The sequence below is a fragment of the Anoplopoma fimbria genome, chromosome 10 (genome assembly GCF_027596085.1).
Source record: "Anoplopoma fimbria isolate UVic2021 breed Golden Eagle Sablefish chromosome 10, Afim_UVic_2022, whole genome shotgun sequence".
In the NCBI taxonomy this organism is placed as follows: Eukaryota; Metazoa; Chordata; class Actinopteri; order Perciformes; family Anoplopomatidae; genus Anoplopoma; species Anoplopoma fimbria.
Genome location: NC_072458.1, coordinates 23,030,678 through 23,047,925, shown reverse-complemented (window position 1 = coordinate 23,047,925; position 17,248 = coordinate 23,030,678). Strand labels below are relative to the sequence as shown.

Below are 17,248 nucleotides of genomic sequence, written 5' to 3'. Positions count from 1 at the left end.
TGTGCCCAGGGCTGGTTGTTTGATAGTAGCAGTAGTAGAAGAAGCAGAACCTCAGTTATGAAGCAGGGCTGGCCTCAACTCCCCTTAAAAACACATTTAGTGCACCTGGTTTTACCCTTAAAGGAAATCAGAAACAGGAGTCCAGTTTGATCTAATAATAACTCTCACTGTGGCCTCTAAAGTAGACATTTCTCTGCTGGAATATCTCAAACAGAGACGGACCTTTAGAAGACGTTGAGATACTAAAATACACCGTTTTTTGTTTGGTATGTTTGTCCATTATTGTACATCAGTCATCCACATAGTTTTAAAGAATGCAGCTTGTGTTCAGCGTGCATGAACCCTGTCAGTTCCTACAGCTTGTGGATTTGCACCGATCAACCTTTTTCACAGAGTGATCCAAAACGTCTTTTGTAGAAATCATGTCTTGATTGACTCTTAAGATTAAAATGTTTCTTCTAAAGTGACTTTGAAATTGTTAAAAATAAAAATACGATCAGAGCTTCCACCTTTGACTTTGGGTATTTCTTCAGTTTTGTTCTGTTTCAAAGTGCCAAAGTGAGATTTAGAAACTTGGGAGACAGCTGCAGATTGAGGACGGATAGAAACCCCTGAAGTTTACTCAACAACTGAGGATGGATTAGACAACATCATTTACAATTTATGTTAAATTACGGTTGGGACTAAGTCAAGGATGTACTACAAGTAAGTACAAATCTTGGGGAGTCTGCATTGCCTCCATTTATAGAGAAGAAATTGCAGGAAAGTCTTTGGACCAATCAAAAGGAAGTTTTTTAGGTTGTAAATAAAGTTTAAAATCCACGTTAAATTAAGATTTCAGAACGCTGATTGATAGTAAAACATTTAAATAAATCTCAATGTCGTCATCCAGATGTAAACATTGATCCTGGCACTTCCCTAAAATGTGATTTTTTGGGGGTAAACCAGGTGCACCCAACAGATAAACTTTAAAGTGAGCAAACAGAGCGACTTTAAATGAAACAAAGGAAAGAGTCATCACACTAGTCCATCTGTAGAACCCTTCAAAACGGAGCATGTAGCAACAAAATCTGAGCCGGTTTTGTTGTTGAAGGTTTGCGTTCAAAAGAAATTCATCCAAAAACTGTGACGAACATTTTCTTGCCTCAAGACGTAGTCGAACCAGAAAGCGGCAAAGTTCTGAAAGCTAACAGGGAACTAGCTAGCTGTATGCGCGACTCCCTTAGCATGCTTGAGTGCTAACGGTTAGTTCTAAAGCTAGTTAGCTTTCTGCTAATGGGACAGTTATGTTTTCGGTTTGTTTGTTTGTTTAACGGGAGAATAAATTCACAAATTTGGACTTTTACCTCCGCCAAGAAGATAAGTTTTCGTTTCCTTTTTGTCAGCAGGAATACACAAAGAACTACCGGCCCCGATTTACATGATACTTGGCGGAAGTTTTTTTGTTTTATGCATTTTGACTCCTGTCTCATTACTGTGAACAAACCTTAACAGCGTGAATTCTTGTATAACATTCTGTTAAACTTCCACTGGCGTTACCATGGAATAAAACATTTGCTGTGACCTTTATACGGTTTTAAATGCGAACAAAAACAAAACCGGTGCATCTTCTAAATTGTTACTTGTTTTGAAGTTTCAAGAACGTATGGAAAAGCTAAAAATGTTTATTCTACTTTGATAACAGCGACCATCTGTCAGATTACGCGTCACAGTTTTTGGATGTTGTTGTTTGAACAGCTTTGCTAATTTTTTCAGACAGATTTTCTTTTTTTAATCAGTACCTACAAGCAGCTGTTTGAAAATCCATAAGCCACTTCTGAAGTTTCTTTTTTTTGTGTGCTCGACTCTTTCCTCTTCAAACATTCAGACAGTAAACCCACGACATTTACTTAACTCCTAGAAGCAAATACATTCAATCATTCATCAGAAAAATACTCAATTAAAACTATACACTTGCAAAAATAAAAGTCTCTTGGAAGCTTTCTAAGGCTGTGCGTCAACCATCTTTACAGCGCTGCTTTCTTTTTTAGCGTTTTCTTTTTTGTTGCAGCGGCGCAGAGCTGATGCTGAACGCTACCGAGTTTAAAAAACTATGAAGACTTTAAGCGCAGAAACAAGCATTTTTGATACAAACCAGCAGTACAAAATAACCCCAGTGGACGGAGTTTAAACCCCCCCCTTGTTGTTGTTGTTTGTTTGTTGAGGCCAGCCCTGGTGTGCATTTGTAAATACAGTATTTCAGATATATGTATTCTTATCATCTTTAAATCTGACCAGGACACTACAGCGGCAGAAGCGATACATAAAGAAGCTCATATTTTGTTTTTTTACTATTATTCTTTTCTGTCGGAATGGAACTAGTTTCGACTAAGCCTACCGAGCCAACATGTAGTTATGTGTTGAATAAAAGGCTATTTCATCTTTTTTTTTCGTTTGTTGTTGTTGTTTTGTTTGTTTTATTACAGGTGTGTATGATGGAGTGCAGGACGACGAAGACAGAGAGGAAAACAAATCAACGAAGGAAGGAAACAGAAGTGAGAGAAAGGAAAAGACAAAAGTGATGGAAGCGAGGAAGAGAAACAAGAGATTAAAGTTTGATTCAGGCAGCATGATTCTGGATTGTTGGGTTTGTGTGTGTGAATCGTTACAGTTCAATCCTTTCTTAACTGCTTTGTTGTTGTTGTTGTTGTTGTTTTCATGTTTGTTCCTCATCAGATCCACGACAGTCACTTGGTCGTACAAGCATGTTCGTCGGAACAGGAAGTGCAGATTGGCTTAAAGTTTTTTCTTTTTTTTCTTTTCTTTTTCTTCAAAATAGGGTTCCAGACAGAGTGGCTACGATAACAATAATAATAATAATAATATAATAATAATAGCACTTGACTTCACTTCAGCACAGTAAAAAAAAAAAGAAAAAGAAAAAAAGGTCCAAAGGTGCTTTTTTTTGTGTGTTTTGATTTTTTAAATCTGATTTAATGTGAAGCGAAGTCCCCCCCTCTTCCTCCCCCTCTTTCTCCCCCTCTCAGCGGGGAAGTGGCGGGCGGAAGTCCAGTGCCGGTGAGATGAAGAAGAAGTGACTGAAGTTTTGCCAACTGGTCCGTCCTTTTTTTTTTTTTTTTTTTTTCTTCTAGTGGTTCCACTCCGGTTCAGTACAAAAAGAGAGACGGAGAAATAAAGAAAAATAATAAAAATAAAAATAAAAACGTTGCACCACAGCTGGCAGCGTTTCTTTAGAGTCCATCAACAAATAAAACAAGAAATAAAAAGAAGAAGAGGCGAGAGAAGCCGAGAGAGAGGGGGTTTAAAAAACAAACTAGGAGGGTTTCGGGGGGATTTGCTCCCATTTTTTACAAAATGTAACAAAATTTTGTCCGCAAAAATTTTACAAATCTGTAGCAATACAGGAAAAACAAAACAAACAAACAAACATATATATTCTATTTACAAGAAGGAGAAGAAGAACCCTTTTTTTTTTCTTTTTTTTCTTTCAAAAGTGTAGTTAGAATGCAGCAGATTCCAGCTTTGGCACTCGGCATTTTGTTTGTTTGTTTATTTGTTTGTTTTAAATCCAACCTGTCTGTCTCTCTGTCGGTCGGTGTGTTACAGTCAGACTGCTGCTGCAGGCACACATTCAGTGCTCCGGTTTCACCCTCCTCCTCCTCCTCCTCCTCCTCGCGTCTCCACGGCAACACAGGTCACGCACAACATCACCTCGGCCGCAAAAACATCCGTCCGGTCCAGAGGTCACGACCCGCTAATCCCCCCCATCACGAGATGGAGCAGCCTCCTTCAGAGCGACTTAAAGGAGAAGTTTAGTTTGGATCAAGAAATGTGTTTTTACTTAAAGGAAAGTGAAAAAATGTTCAGAACAAATTTAACTCCAACTTAAAGGGAATGTTTGATTTTTTAAAGGGGAGGTTGATGACATTAAAAGCCATTAAAAGTCACGGTATCTTATACGTCACTTTAGGTTTCAGTTTCTCTTTAAAAAGTCTGAATAAATCTAAAGAAATATATATTTTGTTTCAGCATCCAAACGAGCAATTAATCAATTTAACATTTATGTTTCCGAACTATAGACAGTTGTCATAAACCAACTAATCACCTGATTGTAAACTATCTATAGTCACGGTGCATTGTGGGTAATGTAGGCTCCAGGTTTAAACCAGGTGTGGAATAAAAAAATACATTATCTCTTGTTTTGCTGCATTGATTTTGATCTTTGAGTGAATGATAAATTTGTGTGTTACAGTCAATATTAATACTCCGTGTACTAGTATGTTATATGAAAATGGTAGCGGGGCATCTTAAAGGGGCAGTACCACATTATTTACTTCTTTCATTTTACCTAAATTGAATATTATTCATAATATTTTACTGTGACTGGCTAGTACAGCATAAGTACAACTAATCTGCCTCTGAAAGGAAATTTGGGGAAGAAAAAACAAATTCTACTTGTTGTTACAGCTTTAAGTCGAATAACTGATGTGCACTGAGCCTCGCCTCTGCTTATACTAGAAGAGGATTAGCTCCTGTTTTGTTAAACTATTGTCAAACTCACATCACTGTGAGAAATGAAAAAGAAAGGTCCAATTATAGATTCACTGTTAGGGAGGGCAGTTTCAATTATCTTCACAGATCGTGACCCTGAATCTCTCCTTGCACTCCTCTGATTTCAATTTGGGAGCGTGTATCCGCCTCAACAAAATAAAATAAAAGCCCCCGCAGTTTTTTTTTTTTTTTTCTAACTCGTGCTTTTGTTGCGCGAACGTGGAAGGGGGGGGTCACTCCAGGTCGAGAACGGCGAGGATGATGTTGTGTGTGAGCCGGGAAGCGACAATCAAGAGATAAAAAAATAAAAAAGAACAAAAAATGACGATATCTGATCATATATATAAAAAAAAGTTGCTCCATTCTCCGTCCACCTCGTTTTCTTTTCTCCTCCTTTCCAGCAGCAGTGGCGGCGACGGCGTCAACTCCTTATCGCACCTGAGATGGACAGAAAAGAGAGGAAAGAAAGTGTCAAAATAAGAGGATACAAAAAACTAAACAAAAGAGGGAGGATTAAAAAGCAATTGTTGTGCCTGGAGCCGGTGTTCCTGGAGGCCTGGTGCTGCTGGGAACTGGGACACGTTGTGAAATAATAACCGGCCGCTCTCTCTCCTAATCCATGTAAGAGGGAAACTGTGTTAAAGTTGTGTTGTTTGTGTGGGAGTTACTAAACGAGGCTGTGATTACAGAAACAGGACAATGGACGGTAACACACGTCTCCTTTGTTGTTCTCAAATAGTGGATTGGAGCTTTAGTTGCTTTAACTGTATTCATACATTCATATTTAAGTATGAAGCCTCCATGTTTTCTGATGTGCTGCAAACTCAACACTTCAATAAACATCAACAGTCAAGTGTTGAAGGGATTTATTGGGGATCTTTCCCTTAAACTAACTAAGTATTTCACCATCTTTAACTAAACCTAACTAAGTATTTCACCATCTTTAACTAAACCTAACTAAGTATTTCACCATCTTTAACTAAACCTAACTAAGTATTTCACCATCTTTTCCTAAATGAGCTAAGTATTTTATGATCTTTTGCTAAACTTATCTAAGTATTTCATGATCTTTTCCTAAATGTAACTCAGTATTTTTATTGTCTATACCTAACTTGCTTGTTTCCTGTGTAAAGTTCTAGTTAGAAACTAGCTGGTGAACATAGCGGAGCATTTAGCAGCTAAAGATACAGATTTTTGGTGGAGGAGACCAAAAACAAAGCTAACTGAGAGAGAATATTGGACTTAAATGCAGCAGGTGACACAAACACAAAGACTCCTTATGAATCATCTTGTTGCTCTCTAACTGCTGGATGAACAAATAAGAAACTGTTTTCTAACATGTTCATCATATCAACGGAAAAGGTCATGATTAGTTAAAAATAAATCAAGAAGTGTTTTCTCAGTTTCTGGAGGTAGGATTTCATTTCAAAACTGAAGCTGTCTGCAGACTTACTCTGTACATATACAAAGCAAAAAAATGAATGTAAAGAGACAATATACCTTAACTTTTCAGATGAAGGCTTGTAATCAAATAGTATCGCAGTCTCAAATAAATTCAGTATAAATGTACATTTTGACAGCTGCCATCAGTACAAGAGGCATGTTATACTCAAAACTCTACTGAGATATATATATATATATATATATATATATATATATATATATAGTAAATAAACTTTGCCGTTACAAACTTTTCATAAACCTCAACACCACCTGTAGATGTTTCAAAACAAAAGCACATCAGTAAAATTAGGTATTATGACCCTTCAGTAGTTGGTGTTTAATTCTACACTTTAATGAATGTTTGACAAATGTTTAATGAATAATTATGTGAGATTTCCTCCTGTTTTAATCTTCTTTCCTCATGTCGCCTGTATCTTTTGCAAACAAGTGGTTCTTTGATTTCATTTTTATGTGTCTGGTTCTTAAAACATTTCCCCCTCAACTCACTGTTAATATTCAGGAACTCAGCTCTATGTTTAAGAGAAAAGCTGATCAGCTGGAGGCGCTGTGAACAGCTGTTCAATCAGCTGTTCAATCAGAGCTGCTACTCGACAGCTGACGGTCCAATATGGCCGACAGACGTTGCGTTTCATTACCTTCACATACACAAGCAGCAGGATTCACACAGGATGATGAAAGTCTACAGTCAGTTAATGCAACATTTATTTTTATTGATTTTTCTAAACTTTTTAAGAACTGTAACAAGAAATTACTACGACAAATTTTATTTAAAAATTCAGACTTTTGTAGGAACCTGGTCAGATGTCCCAAATATTTCACCACCTTCATATGAATCAAGTTCCACTTTATAAACCAAAAGAAATTCACAAAACCAGAACCCAGAAACAAAAATTGGACAACACAAAAAAAAAATCAAATTACTGGTAGCTAAAAGCCAGAGGCGCTAGATCAGATTAAGCCAATTTAATTATAAAATCAGCCTAAATCCTAACCTTCCCAGAAGCCGGTTCCGTAAAACCAATAAATGAGCAATAGAAAACACACAAAGCTTCATATCTGCATCAATTAACCAAAGATAAAATGTTGATTGGCAATCACAACCAACACAGAGTGCAGTCAGACAACAAAATTCACAAATCTAACGTCAAATGATTTTTGCTTTTGTTTCAGTCTTTTAAAGGATGTCAGATGATTCTCAATGGCAGATATTTTATTTAAAAAGTACTAGATTTGAATATAGAGACTTTTTCCTTTTATTTATTGATCTTTCTTCCATTTGAATGCCCTGAACTGACCATTTCTGGCTCCAAATGAATCATTTTTTACAATAACAAAAAACCTTTTTTCTTTTTATTAAAACCGATTCTACGGAATTAAACCCAATTATTATTATTCTCATGTTCAGATGGCGTTTACCTGGAAAGAGGTAACGTTCAGTGTGTGTTTAACGTCATAACGACGACAGCGACGGAGACGCACTGCAGCATTTCAGCAATTAAACCTTCATCTATAAGCTACGACTGTTGATAGGTTATTATGGGCTGTGCTGATTAAATGAAGCCCAGAGCCGCCGTGATTAGTGGGACAGGACAATGGATGACACACACACACACACACACACACACATAAAACATTAACACACACACATACGAGCTGGAGACATCGCATCAATTTGTGCAGCAGGAATTTGTTTTTGCTCCATCAATCGTTTCGGCTTCTTGATGTAATCTGGGCGAAGCCATCACTCTCTCCTAGTCTCATTTTGCTGCTGTGACCTTTAACCTCTGACCCTGAATCTGCCCCACACAATGTGTAAACCAAAATACAAAAAAAGAAAAAGAAAGCAACGCAACACTTTTTCTTATTCCTCTCCGAACGACTCCAGCGTTTCTGCAAACGATTAACTGTTTTTTTTGTCTGCTGACAAATGAAGTCATGAAGTTTATTCAAACAAGACGGCCGAGGCCACGTCCTCTATGTTGACAAAAAGAGAGAAAGGCAGCGGTACCTTGTGCTATTATGAACAGAAAGAAATTATAAAATTTAGATGTTTGGCTGCAGACGTCTGGAAAGATCAGTTTAAGATCACGACGAACGTTTTGGCCCCGACATGTAAAATATGAGTTTAAAAATATCAAAACAAGGTCACTAGAGATCATAACGGATCTTTCGCTTTTCTTTTGGGTCGTTTGGCTCCTTTTTGTGTCTCTTTTAGGTAGTGTTGTCTTTTTTGATGCTCTTTTCGTGTCTCCTTATGGTAGTTCTGTGTCTCTTTTTGGTCATTTTGCATCTTTTTGTAGACCTTTTGAATCTCTTCATTGTCTTTTTGTGTTTCTTTATGGTGGTTTTGCTTTGCTGTGGTCTTAATGAGTCTCTTTTTCGTCATATTGTTTACTTTTTATAGACATTTTGCATCTATTTATCGTCTTTTTGGGTCTCTTTTGGTAATTTTGCAACTTTTGGTTGACGTTTTGACTTTCTTCGTGGTCTTTTGGTGCCTCTTTAAGATCATTTTGGGTTTTTTTGGTCATTTTGTATCTTTCGTAGACATTTTGAATCTCTTCATTGTCTTTTTGTGTCTCTTTATGGTAGCTTTGCTTCTCTGTTGTCTTAATTAGTCTCTTTTTGATCATATTGTTTCTTTTTGTAGACATTTCTATTTAATGTCTTTTTGTGTCTCTTTTTGGTCATTTTGCGACTTTCTTTTGCCTTCGTGGTATTTTGGTGTCTCTTTTCTGGTAGTTTTATATCTCTTTTTGGTCATTGTGCACCTTTTGCGGATATTTTGTGCCTTTTTTTGGTAGTTTTGCACCTCTTCATTGTCTTTTTGTGTTTCTTTATGGTAGCTTTGCTTCTCTGTGCTCTTTATATGAGTCTCTTTTTGATCATATTGCTTCTTTTTGTAGACATTTTGAATCTATTTAATGTCTTTTTGGTCATTTTGCAATGTTTGGTTGACGTTTTGACTTTCTTCGTTGTCTTTTGGTGTCTCTTTTCTGGTAATTTTGTGTCTCTTCATAATCTTTTATATTTCTTTTTGGTCCTTGTGCACCTTTTTTGGACGTTTTGAATCCCTTCAAGGTCTTTTTGTGTCTGTTTTGAACCATTTTGTGTCTCTTTTTGGTAGTTTTGCGTCTCTTTATGGTCTTTTTGAATCTTTTTGTAGACATTTTGCATCTCTTCTCTTCCTGTTGAGTTCCGTAATCCATCCATGGGCATTGTTGTGCACAACAACCGATCCAGAGAAAAATCTACCTTTTACTAAACCCAAAGAACTAAACTATGAAAAGAAAGAACATCATTAACTAAACATCCATCTTTTTCACACACACACTGGTTATTTCATGATATATTCGCTCCCTTCACCAAATATGCTTTATCACCTTTTTTTCTATTTTGTAATTCATTCACACTTTATTTTGCAGCCACCTCTTGGTTATTGATTTCATTCCCGTTAATATTAATATTCTAAACAGATACGTCCGTCGCTTTTATCTTCCATTTCCCCCCGAAAAACAGAGTGTTATGATTAATACGGAACGATATCAGGAGGATGTAAGTTCCATATTGATAATGTTTTGCTTAATGGTTGAATAACTTTTAGGGTTTTTAATTCCAGTTGTGAGAGCTGAATATGAGATGATCCTTTATTAACATTTTGCTTTAATATAGTTTTGTTGTGTGGAAAATGTTCACACCTTTCCTACACATGTGCATTAGAATATGGCTTTTATAAAATCTGTATTTAATAATATGTTCTATTTCTTTATGTAAGCCTTCCAAAAACACTTTAAAACCCCTAGAATTTGTATTTGACCTTCAAAGTGAGTTACGCTATAAATTATGTTGGAATTTTTATTTACTCAGCAGTTTGCATGTAAGCAGGAGAAATCTGTGTTTGAGGGCAGAATGTAGAAGTGACGGCCAGGTAAACATAATAAAAAGAGATGTTTTCATTGAACACACAAACAAAAAACATACATTCCTTTCTTTCACACAAAACAAACTCCTTTTCAATATCTCACATTTTCCTCTCACCTCTGAAGGCAACGTCTGAGCTGAATAGCGGCTCAGAAGAATGCGTGATGTTTGATTTACTCTCCCCGGCGTACCAGACGGGAGGGGCTTAGACAACTTCAGAGACCTGAAATAAATCGTGAGCCAGCTGCTGGCATCCGGTGTGACAAACCCCGCCCGTCTGGCCCTGGAGGGGCATAAAACAAACATACCCCAAGTGTCTGGTCCAGGAGAGACGAGCGCCAGGCCGACTGAAGGCCTCAGATGGATCACACGGAGAAACGGATAAAAGAAACATCTCAAGATATTTGAATTAAGAACTCAGGAAAAATGTCTCTGGAAACCATTTCAACCAGTTCGATAGTGAAACATATTAAAAATGTTACTCAGACGAACAAGAACTTTTAGTGGACGTGAGCTTTCTGAATCAATACTGGACCAGTTTCCAAAACCATTGTTCCCATTAGACACTTTAGAAACACAAGAAATATATCGAAGTCTCCTTTTAAAATAAAATGTTTTTCTTCAATCGATGACAAAAGTTCAAACAAAGCTTCTGTGTCGATTAACAATGATGCAGATAGAAGGAGACATCCGTCAATACTGATAGACGGACAGACGGAAAGATAAAGAGATAAAGAGACAGATATGTGAACGGACAGACAGACAGATGCCACATGAACGGAAGGAGGGACAGACAGATAAACAGACAGACAGACAGACGGATGGACAGACAGACAGACAGACAGACGGATGGATGGACAGACAGGCAGACAGATGTATGGGTGGACAGACAGACGGATATACAGACTGACAGACAGATGGATGGACGGATGGACAGAAAGACAGATGGATATACAGACAGACAGACAGACAGACAGACAGACAGATATACAGACAGAGAGACAGACAGACAGAGAGACAGATATACAGACAGACAGACAGACAGACAGAGAGACAGATATACAGACAGACAGACAGACAGATATACAGACAGACAGATATACAGACAGAGAGACAGACAGACAGACAGACAGACAGACAGACAGACAGACAGATAGATATACAGACAGACAGACAGACTGACAGACAGACGGATGGAAGGAAAGACAGAGAGACAAAGAGATATGGAAAAAGTTGATGTTCTATCACTTAAATATGTAATGTATTTGTTTTAATCGGTCAGATTCATAAGAAAGTCTCTCTCTTCTACTTAAATCTATTTAAATCTGGCTCATAAGTTAATAAAGAATGTTTCCTGAATCTCTCTGATTAGATAGAGGTTTGGAGCTGCAGTTCGTTGGATTCCAGCTCTGAGATCTGAGAGCCAAACGGATCCGGAGAGCCGAGCTCAGCCGGCGGTGATACCTGGAACCAGAACCCGCCGTCTGGCAGAGCCGACCGGATCGTTGCCACGGTCACAAAACCGCCAGAGTTTAGAAAGCAGCTCCTGTTCATTTATCATCCGGCTCACCAGCTGATCAGATCTACAGAACAACAACGATTTAACGAGGCTCCACCACCTGAAGATCCAGACCTCAGCCGGCTGAAGGTTTCAGACGGCTTCAGGATGTTTGATGTGACAAACAGTTCAATTATTTTATTACCGTAAAGATGTAAAAACACGACGCTGACGTTGAGTTTTTCAGTCTGATGTTTGGTTCAAGAACGCACATAAACCATCACAATATTTTATCATGTTGTATTATATTATGTTATATTATATGTTTAATTATATTTAATTATGTTACAGTATGTTATATTATAATATGTTTATTATAATGTTTTATTATATTATATTATGTTATAATATATTATGTTATATTATATTATGTTATAATATATTATGTTTTATTATATTATGTTATAATATATTATGTTTTATTATTTTATTATATTTATTGTATTATATTATGTTTTATTATATTTTATTATGTTATATTATGTTATATTATATTTTATTATAATATGCTATGTTATTTTGTGTAATGTTATGCTTAAGTATGAAGTATACTTATTATACATATTTTCTATATATGTGATTTCATAGTATTAGAAAACTGCTGATCAGCTAAAGATCGGACACTTTCTTTAACTCTTGTGTTCTTTTACTTTCATGTTTAACTTTGGTATTTTTAACATATTTTCACATTTCTTATTTTATTTATGTGTGAAAGAACAGATTTTATGTTTTTATGCTGCAACTTAACTGCAAGAAGACATTATCAGACACTGCTGACAGGAAAGATTTCATATTTACAAAAATCTACAGTTATTGTCGCTGCATATTGATTATTGATTCCAGCTGTCAAGCGTTGATTTTGAAGACATCCAAAAGTGTTGACAGTCCGTCACGAGAGGGGCGATGTCGGGAGTTGAAAGTCTCCACCTTGTTTACGGCTGTTTGTCTGGAGGAAATCATTTGAACACATTCTATTTAAAAAAAAAAAAAGCAAAAAAGGCCGCGTGCAAACATTAAAACTTTCAATCTTCTGTCAGAACAGACAGCAGAGCGAACAAGCAGGAGGCTCTGTCGTCACACTTTGCCCCAGGCGGAGTCTTTTATCTATCAAACTTTTACCCCACCGGGGGGTCTGCTGCTATTTTAGGCACCAATAACGCTGGTTTTTTTGTTTTTTTTGTTCCTTCCCTAAATTTCGCTGAAGTTTAGTGTTTGTTGCCGAGCAGCTGAAGCCAAAACTCACACAGCTACACACACACAGACTGATGACTGGCTGGAGAGGGTTCTGTTTGTTGCCCGGGATCGAGGTGTTGGCTTCAACACTGACAGACCGGGGGGGAAGAGGGGGGAGACGCTGGGGACCAACGGAGGCCTCGCTCCGATAAATCAGTCGCTCTGCATGTGAAAAACCTGCAGCCGCACACTCAGATACACAGAAGAGTCTGCACACTTTAGATTTTATACAATTTATGGTGAAATAAAGAGAATTTAAAGACAGAATTTGGACTGAAAGAGTGCAGAAATGCATAAATTATGAATATATTTTTCTAGAAATGTAAGTTTTGTTTCATAAAAAAGCTGGAAGAGTAAGAAATTGTATCAAATATGTAAAATAAATATGGATTAAAAAACAAGTGTTGTTCATCTGCTACATGCCTGGTGAGAAATCAGACAGTTAAACATGGCATGAAAAGTGCTCAGACTACATCTTGTAATGTGCAGGTTAATTAATTATTTTTATGGTGAAATAAAGATAAAATATGGACGGATAAAGTGGAGATAAGTTTAGAAATGCATCAATCATCAATATCTTTCTCTAAAAATGTAAGTTTTATTTTAGATGCATGTCATACTTTTGTTTTATTCAAAAGGTCCACCACTATAAGATTTTTGAGTGGAAACTTTTACTACAAAAGTCCCAAAACACGTCATTTTTTAGCTCGTTACATACAAACGGTCTTTTTAAAATAAGCTTCTGTCTTAAGGGGAAATAACTAAGTTGGGTTTAGAAAACAAAACGACTTGGTAATGTTCAGGAAAAGATCGTTGATTGGTTTAAAATAACCGCAGAAGAGCCAAACTAGTTTAAGCAAGTTATGCGTCAAATAAATCAACCTCGACTTCTTGTTTCACACAAGGGCTTTTATTGTGAAGCATTTACATAATTTATGTTTATCAACTAATTAACGCAGATTTGTTAGAGACTATTATTCCCCAAAAGATGTCTAATAGTAGTGCAGGGAGGCCAGTATACTGCAAACATAATGGTGGACTTTTACTGTGAAGGATTTATAAGTAATGAAATATGTTTATCACTTAATTTGCGGAGCTTTGTCAGTGGCTATTCTTCAATAAACACATTTACTAATAAATCTTAGAGGAAAACTAAGCAGTATTAATAACGGTGGGCTTTTATTGTGAAGGATTCATAAATAATAAAATGTGTTTATCACTGAATTGGCTTTGTCAGCAGCTTTTCTTCAATAAATAAATAAATTAAAATGATGCATCAGGAAAGGAATAGAAAAAAGCTAGAATTACTTGGGCTTTATTGTGAAGGATTTATAAGAAATTAAATTTGTTTTACAGCAGCTACTTGACCACAAAATACATCTGACTATCTGTTAAGTGTGGACACTTCTGAGTTCCAATCTGGCACAAACAAACACAAATTTTGGCAAAGTTTAAAACTTTTAAGAAAAACTGGGCTTTGCAGACATTTTAAGAGGAAGAGAAACTCGATGAACGTTGTTTGAGCTCAAGGATAAACAAGTGTTTTGTTGAGTAAACAAAGAGACTCCTCAGGTCAGCCTGTTCACACTCTTTGTTTGTTAAATCTTCCTCCTCTTCAGAAATATTACTCAGAGAAAAATTCAATTCACATTTCACTGAACGACTTAAAAGGAGGTCGTTTGTCATTTTTTGACATTTGATAGAATAAGTGATTAATCATTTAACTTAGAAATAATTAGAGCTGTTCTTGATGGAGAATGTAATTCAGTTGCAGGTCTAATTAAATGCTATTGGTCTCTTAACATGAACAGAATAACTCTCTTTCTGGCATGAATGCAGCTTTTCAGAGGATTGTCTGTTCAGGGTTTTTCCTTCGCTTGTGTTCTTAAAGTACTTTGGGTTCGTTTTGAACTCATCCAACCGTTTTTATCATGAAAATACAAAAGAGTGGAGCAGAAACACATGAGGGTGTACTCACCGTTCATCCAGTCATCTTCCTCTCCCGGTCCAGGAGCAGCTCCCGTCCTCTCCTCGAGTGTCCGTCCTCCAGCCAGCTGCCGAACACCTCCCTCGCTCCCCCAACGACTCCCCCGTTCTGTCCCCCGTTCTTCAACTCCGCCACGTTCTGCTGCCTCCGTCTGTGGAGGGCGATCAAAGGGTTAAACAAACTTATACAGACGGAAAACAAGTAGAATCAGGTACACTGATACTTACAGACCCATAATCAATACTAGTGATCAATTAAAACCCACAAATGATCCAGATCTGATCCAGATACAGCCAGGTGTTTCCTTTTAAAGGTGCCTTTTTTGACCATTTTTTTTTTTTTTTTTTTTAAATACATATGTTTACACACATCTATACATATATATGTATAAACATATATATATATATATATATAATATAATCAAATACATACATATATATATATATATATATATATAATCAAATACATACAGACATACATACACATAATACATATATTTACACATATATATACACATACATACATATTGATATATAAATATGTATATATACGTAAAAACATATATATATAGACATGTTTAAATAAATATATATATATTATATATATACACACACACATATATAAATATAGTTATATATATATATGTGTAAATATATATATGTATATTTGTTTGAATCTCCTTCTCTACTAACATGCATACAAAGACAGACATAAATCATATTTTTTGTAATTTTTTCATAAAGAAGATAATATACTCAAGCATGCAGACAATATCCAAAATATTGAACGTAAACATAACTGAGGTGACAAGAAAGCTTGAATGTTTGTCGACGATGTTCTTATTTTTGTTTTTTTACAGCTCATATAATATTTATTTTTAATGCAAACCAATGTCATATATATAAAAACCCATTTTTCTTCATTTTGTGTTTTCACATAAATATTAAATGGAATTGTTATACAAATTGAGAAATGCCAAATGAAAAGACATACTGTGTAAGTAGATAAAGTCAATATTGAACATTTACTTTGTAATATATTTTATCACTTTTGACATCAATCTGTCCCCAGTTAGACTGTCCACCATGAGACAATACAGTGAAGTTAAGATGTAAAAAAATCTGGCAGTGATTTATTTTCAAATAAAGGGAAAGTAAAAAAAAAAATCTGCCAAATAATTTCTGAAACTTGTTTTTTTTAACAGTATTTGTTTTTCAGAATCAAAGGGAACTGTCAATCAATTTTTCGATATTAAAGGGTCTGAGTTTCTCAATCAGATTAAACACAAGTGGGTCAGAAGTGGGATATTATTTTTTAATTATAATGAGGAGAAAACTTATAATCAAAATAATTAAATTCTCAAGGAGGACTGTGTCCTGGACCTTGTCAGAAATAGTGAATAAAAAACTGGAACAAGCGTCTTGGGTTTCAATTTGCGCAAAAAATTATCAAGTTTTACTTTATAAAATAAAAAAGATCACTCTTAACTAAGCAACAAATAATAATGATTCTCATTAATTGAAAAATCTGCAGATTATTTTATTGATAAACATAATTTCAGTCCATTTACTGTAAATTATCAGCAAGTATGACTGTGAACTTCAACGTTTCTTTGTTGTCTCATTAATTCACAGTGCGCTTTGTTGTTTATAGAGTTTATAAAACCAACAGGAACCAGAAGGATTCAATGTGCTGTCAGTGCAGGTTCATTCTGTGGTGCTTTCCAAAAACCCAGAGCTGACTCACGGGAAGAATAAAACTCTTACCCAAATTATTCTGGAGATATTGGTTTCCAACGTAATGGCTGTGTTATTTAGCCAAAGATCTCCCAAGCTCCTGGAAGACTAAATAGAGTTTCGTCTATTTGTGGGTTAATGTCCTGGAAATAAAGTTAATGTGGCAACTATAAAAACAAACAGCACGAGGAAGCGGAAATTTGTTTTGGTCGCTATTTTCTCCACAGAAGGTGTCGGTGCGTAGAAACCACAAGATGGAAGAGGTTGTATGCTGTACAGATTATTACAGGCAATTTTGTGATTTAGTACTGAAATTGAAAAGAACAAGACAAATAGCGGTAACCTGGTAGACTGCCAGGACCATGGAAATGTAAAATGTTGTGGGTTTGACCAAATCAATTGCAGGTTTTCACTTTCCACCTCAAAAGCTCATATTGATTTTGAAGAAATGAAAGAAATTTAATAAAAAAATATAAAGCACATATAATTGTATTCATTGTTTATTTCAGTTTAAATATGTATCTTTAAATCTATTTATTCTATATAATTTAATTCATTAATATTAAAATCCAAAAATTGTTAACAAAATCCGTGTACATATGTGGATGCAATATTGAGGGTCTGGTGGCTCGAAGTAACCTGACCCGAGCAGATGGTTTGTTACACACAATCATACGAGAAGTCGTTGTTGGAAACTGTTTGGAAAAAAATACTTGGCAGGTATTTTGAAGAAGAGCCAAAACATATCTTCCATCGGCAAAAGCCTTCAGTGTCGTTCTTTGCTCGTCTTTCTATGAA

At 35.9% G+C, this 17,248-nt stretch overlaps 1 protein-coding gene across 1 annotated transcript in view; it reads right to left on the bottom strand.

The window, feature by feature from the left end:
- Positions 1-3,917: 3,917 nt before the first annotated feature.
- LOC129096836 (zinc fingers and homeoboxes protein 2-like) overlaps positions 3,918-17,248 on the bottom strand; it is a 99,128-nt gene continuing 85,797 nt past the window's right edge. The window contains exons 4-5 of the mRNA XM_054605514.1: positions 14,706-14,865; positions 3,918-4,989 (exon numbers count right to left, since the gene is read on the bottom strand). Coding sequence (XP_054461489.1) covers positions 14,709-14,865 — 157 coding nt within the window. The 3' untranslated portion in view covers positions 3,918-4,989; positions 14,706-14,708. The remainder of the gene's footprint in view (positions 4,990-14,705; positions 14,866-17,248) is intronic.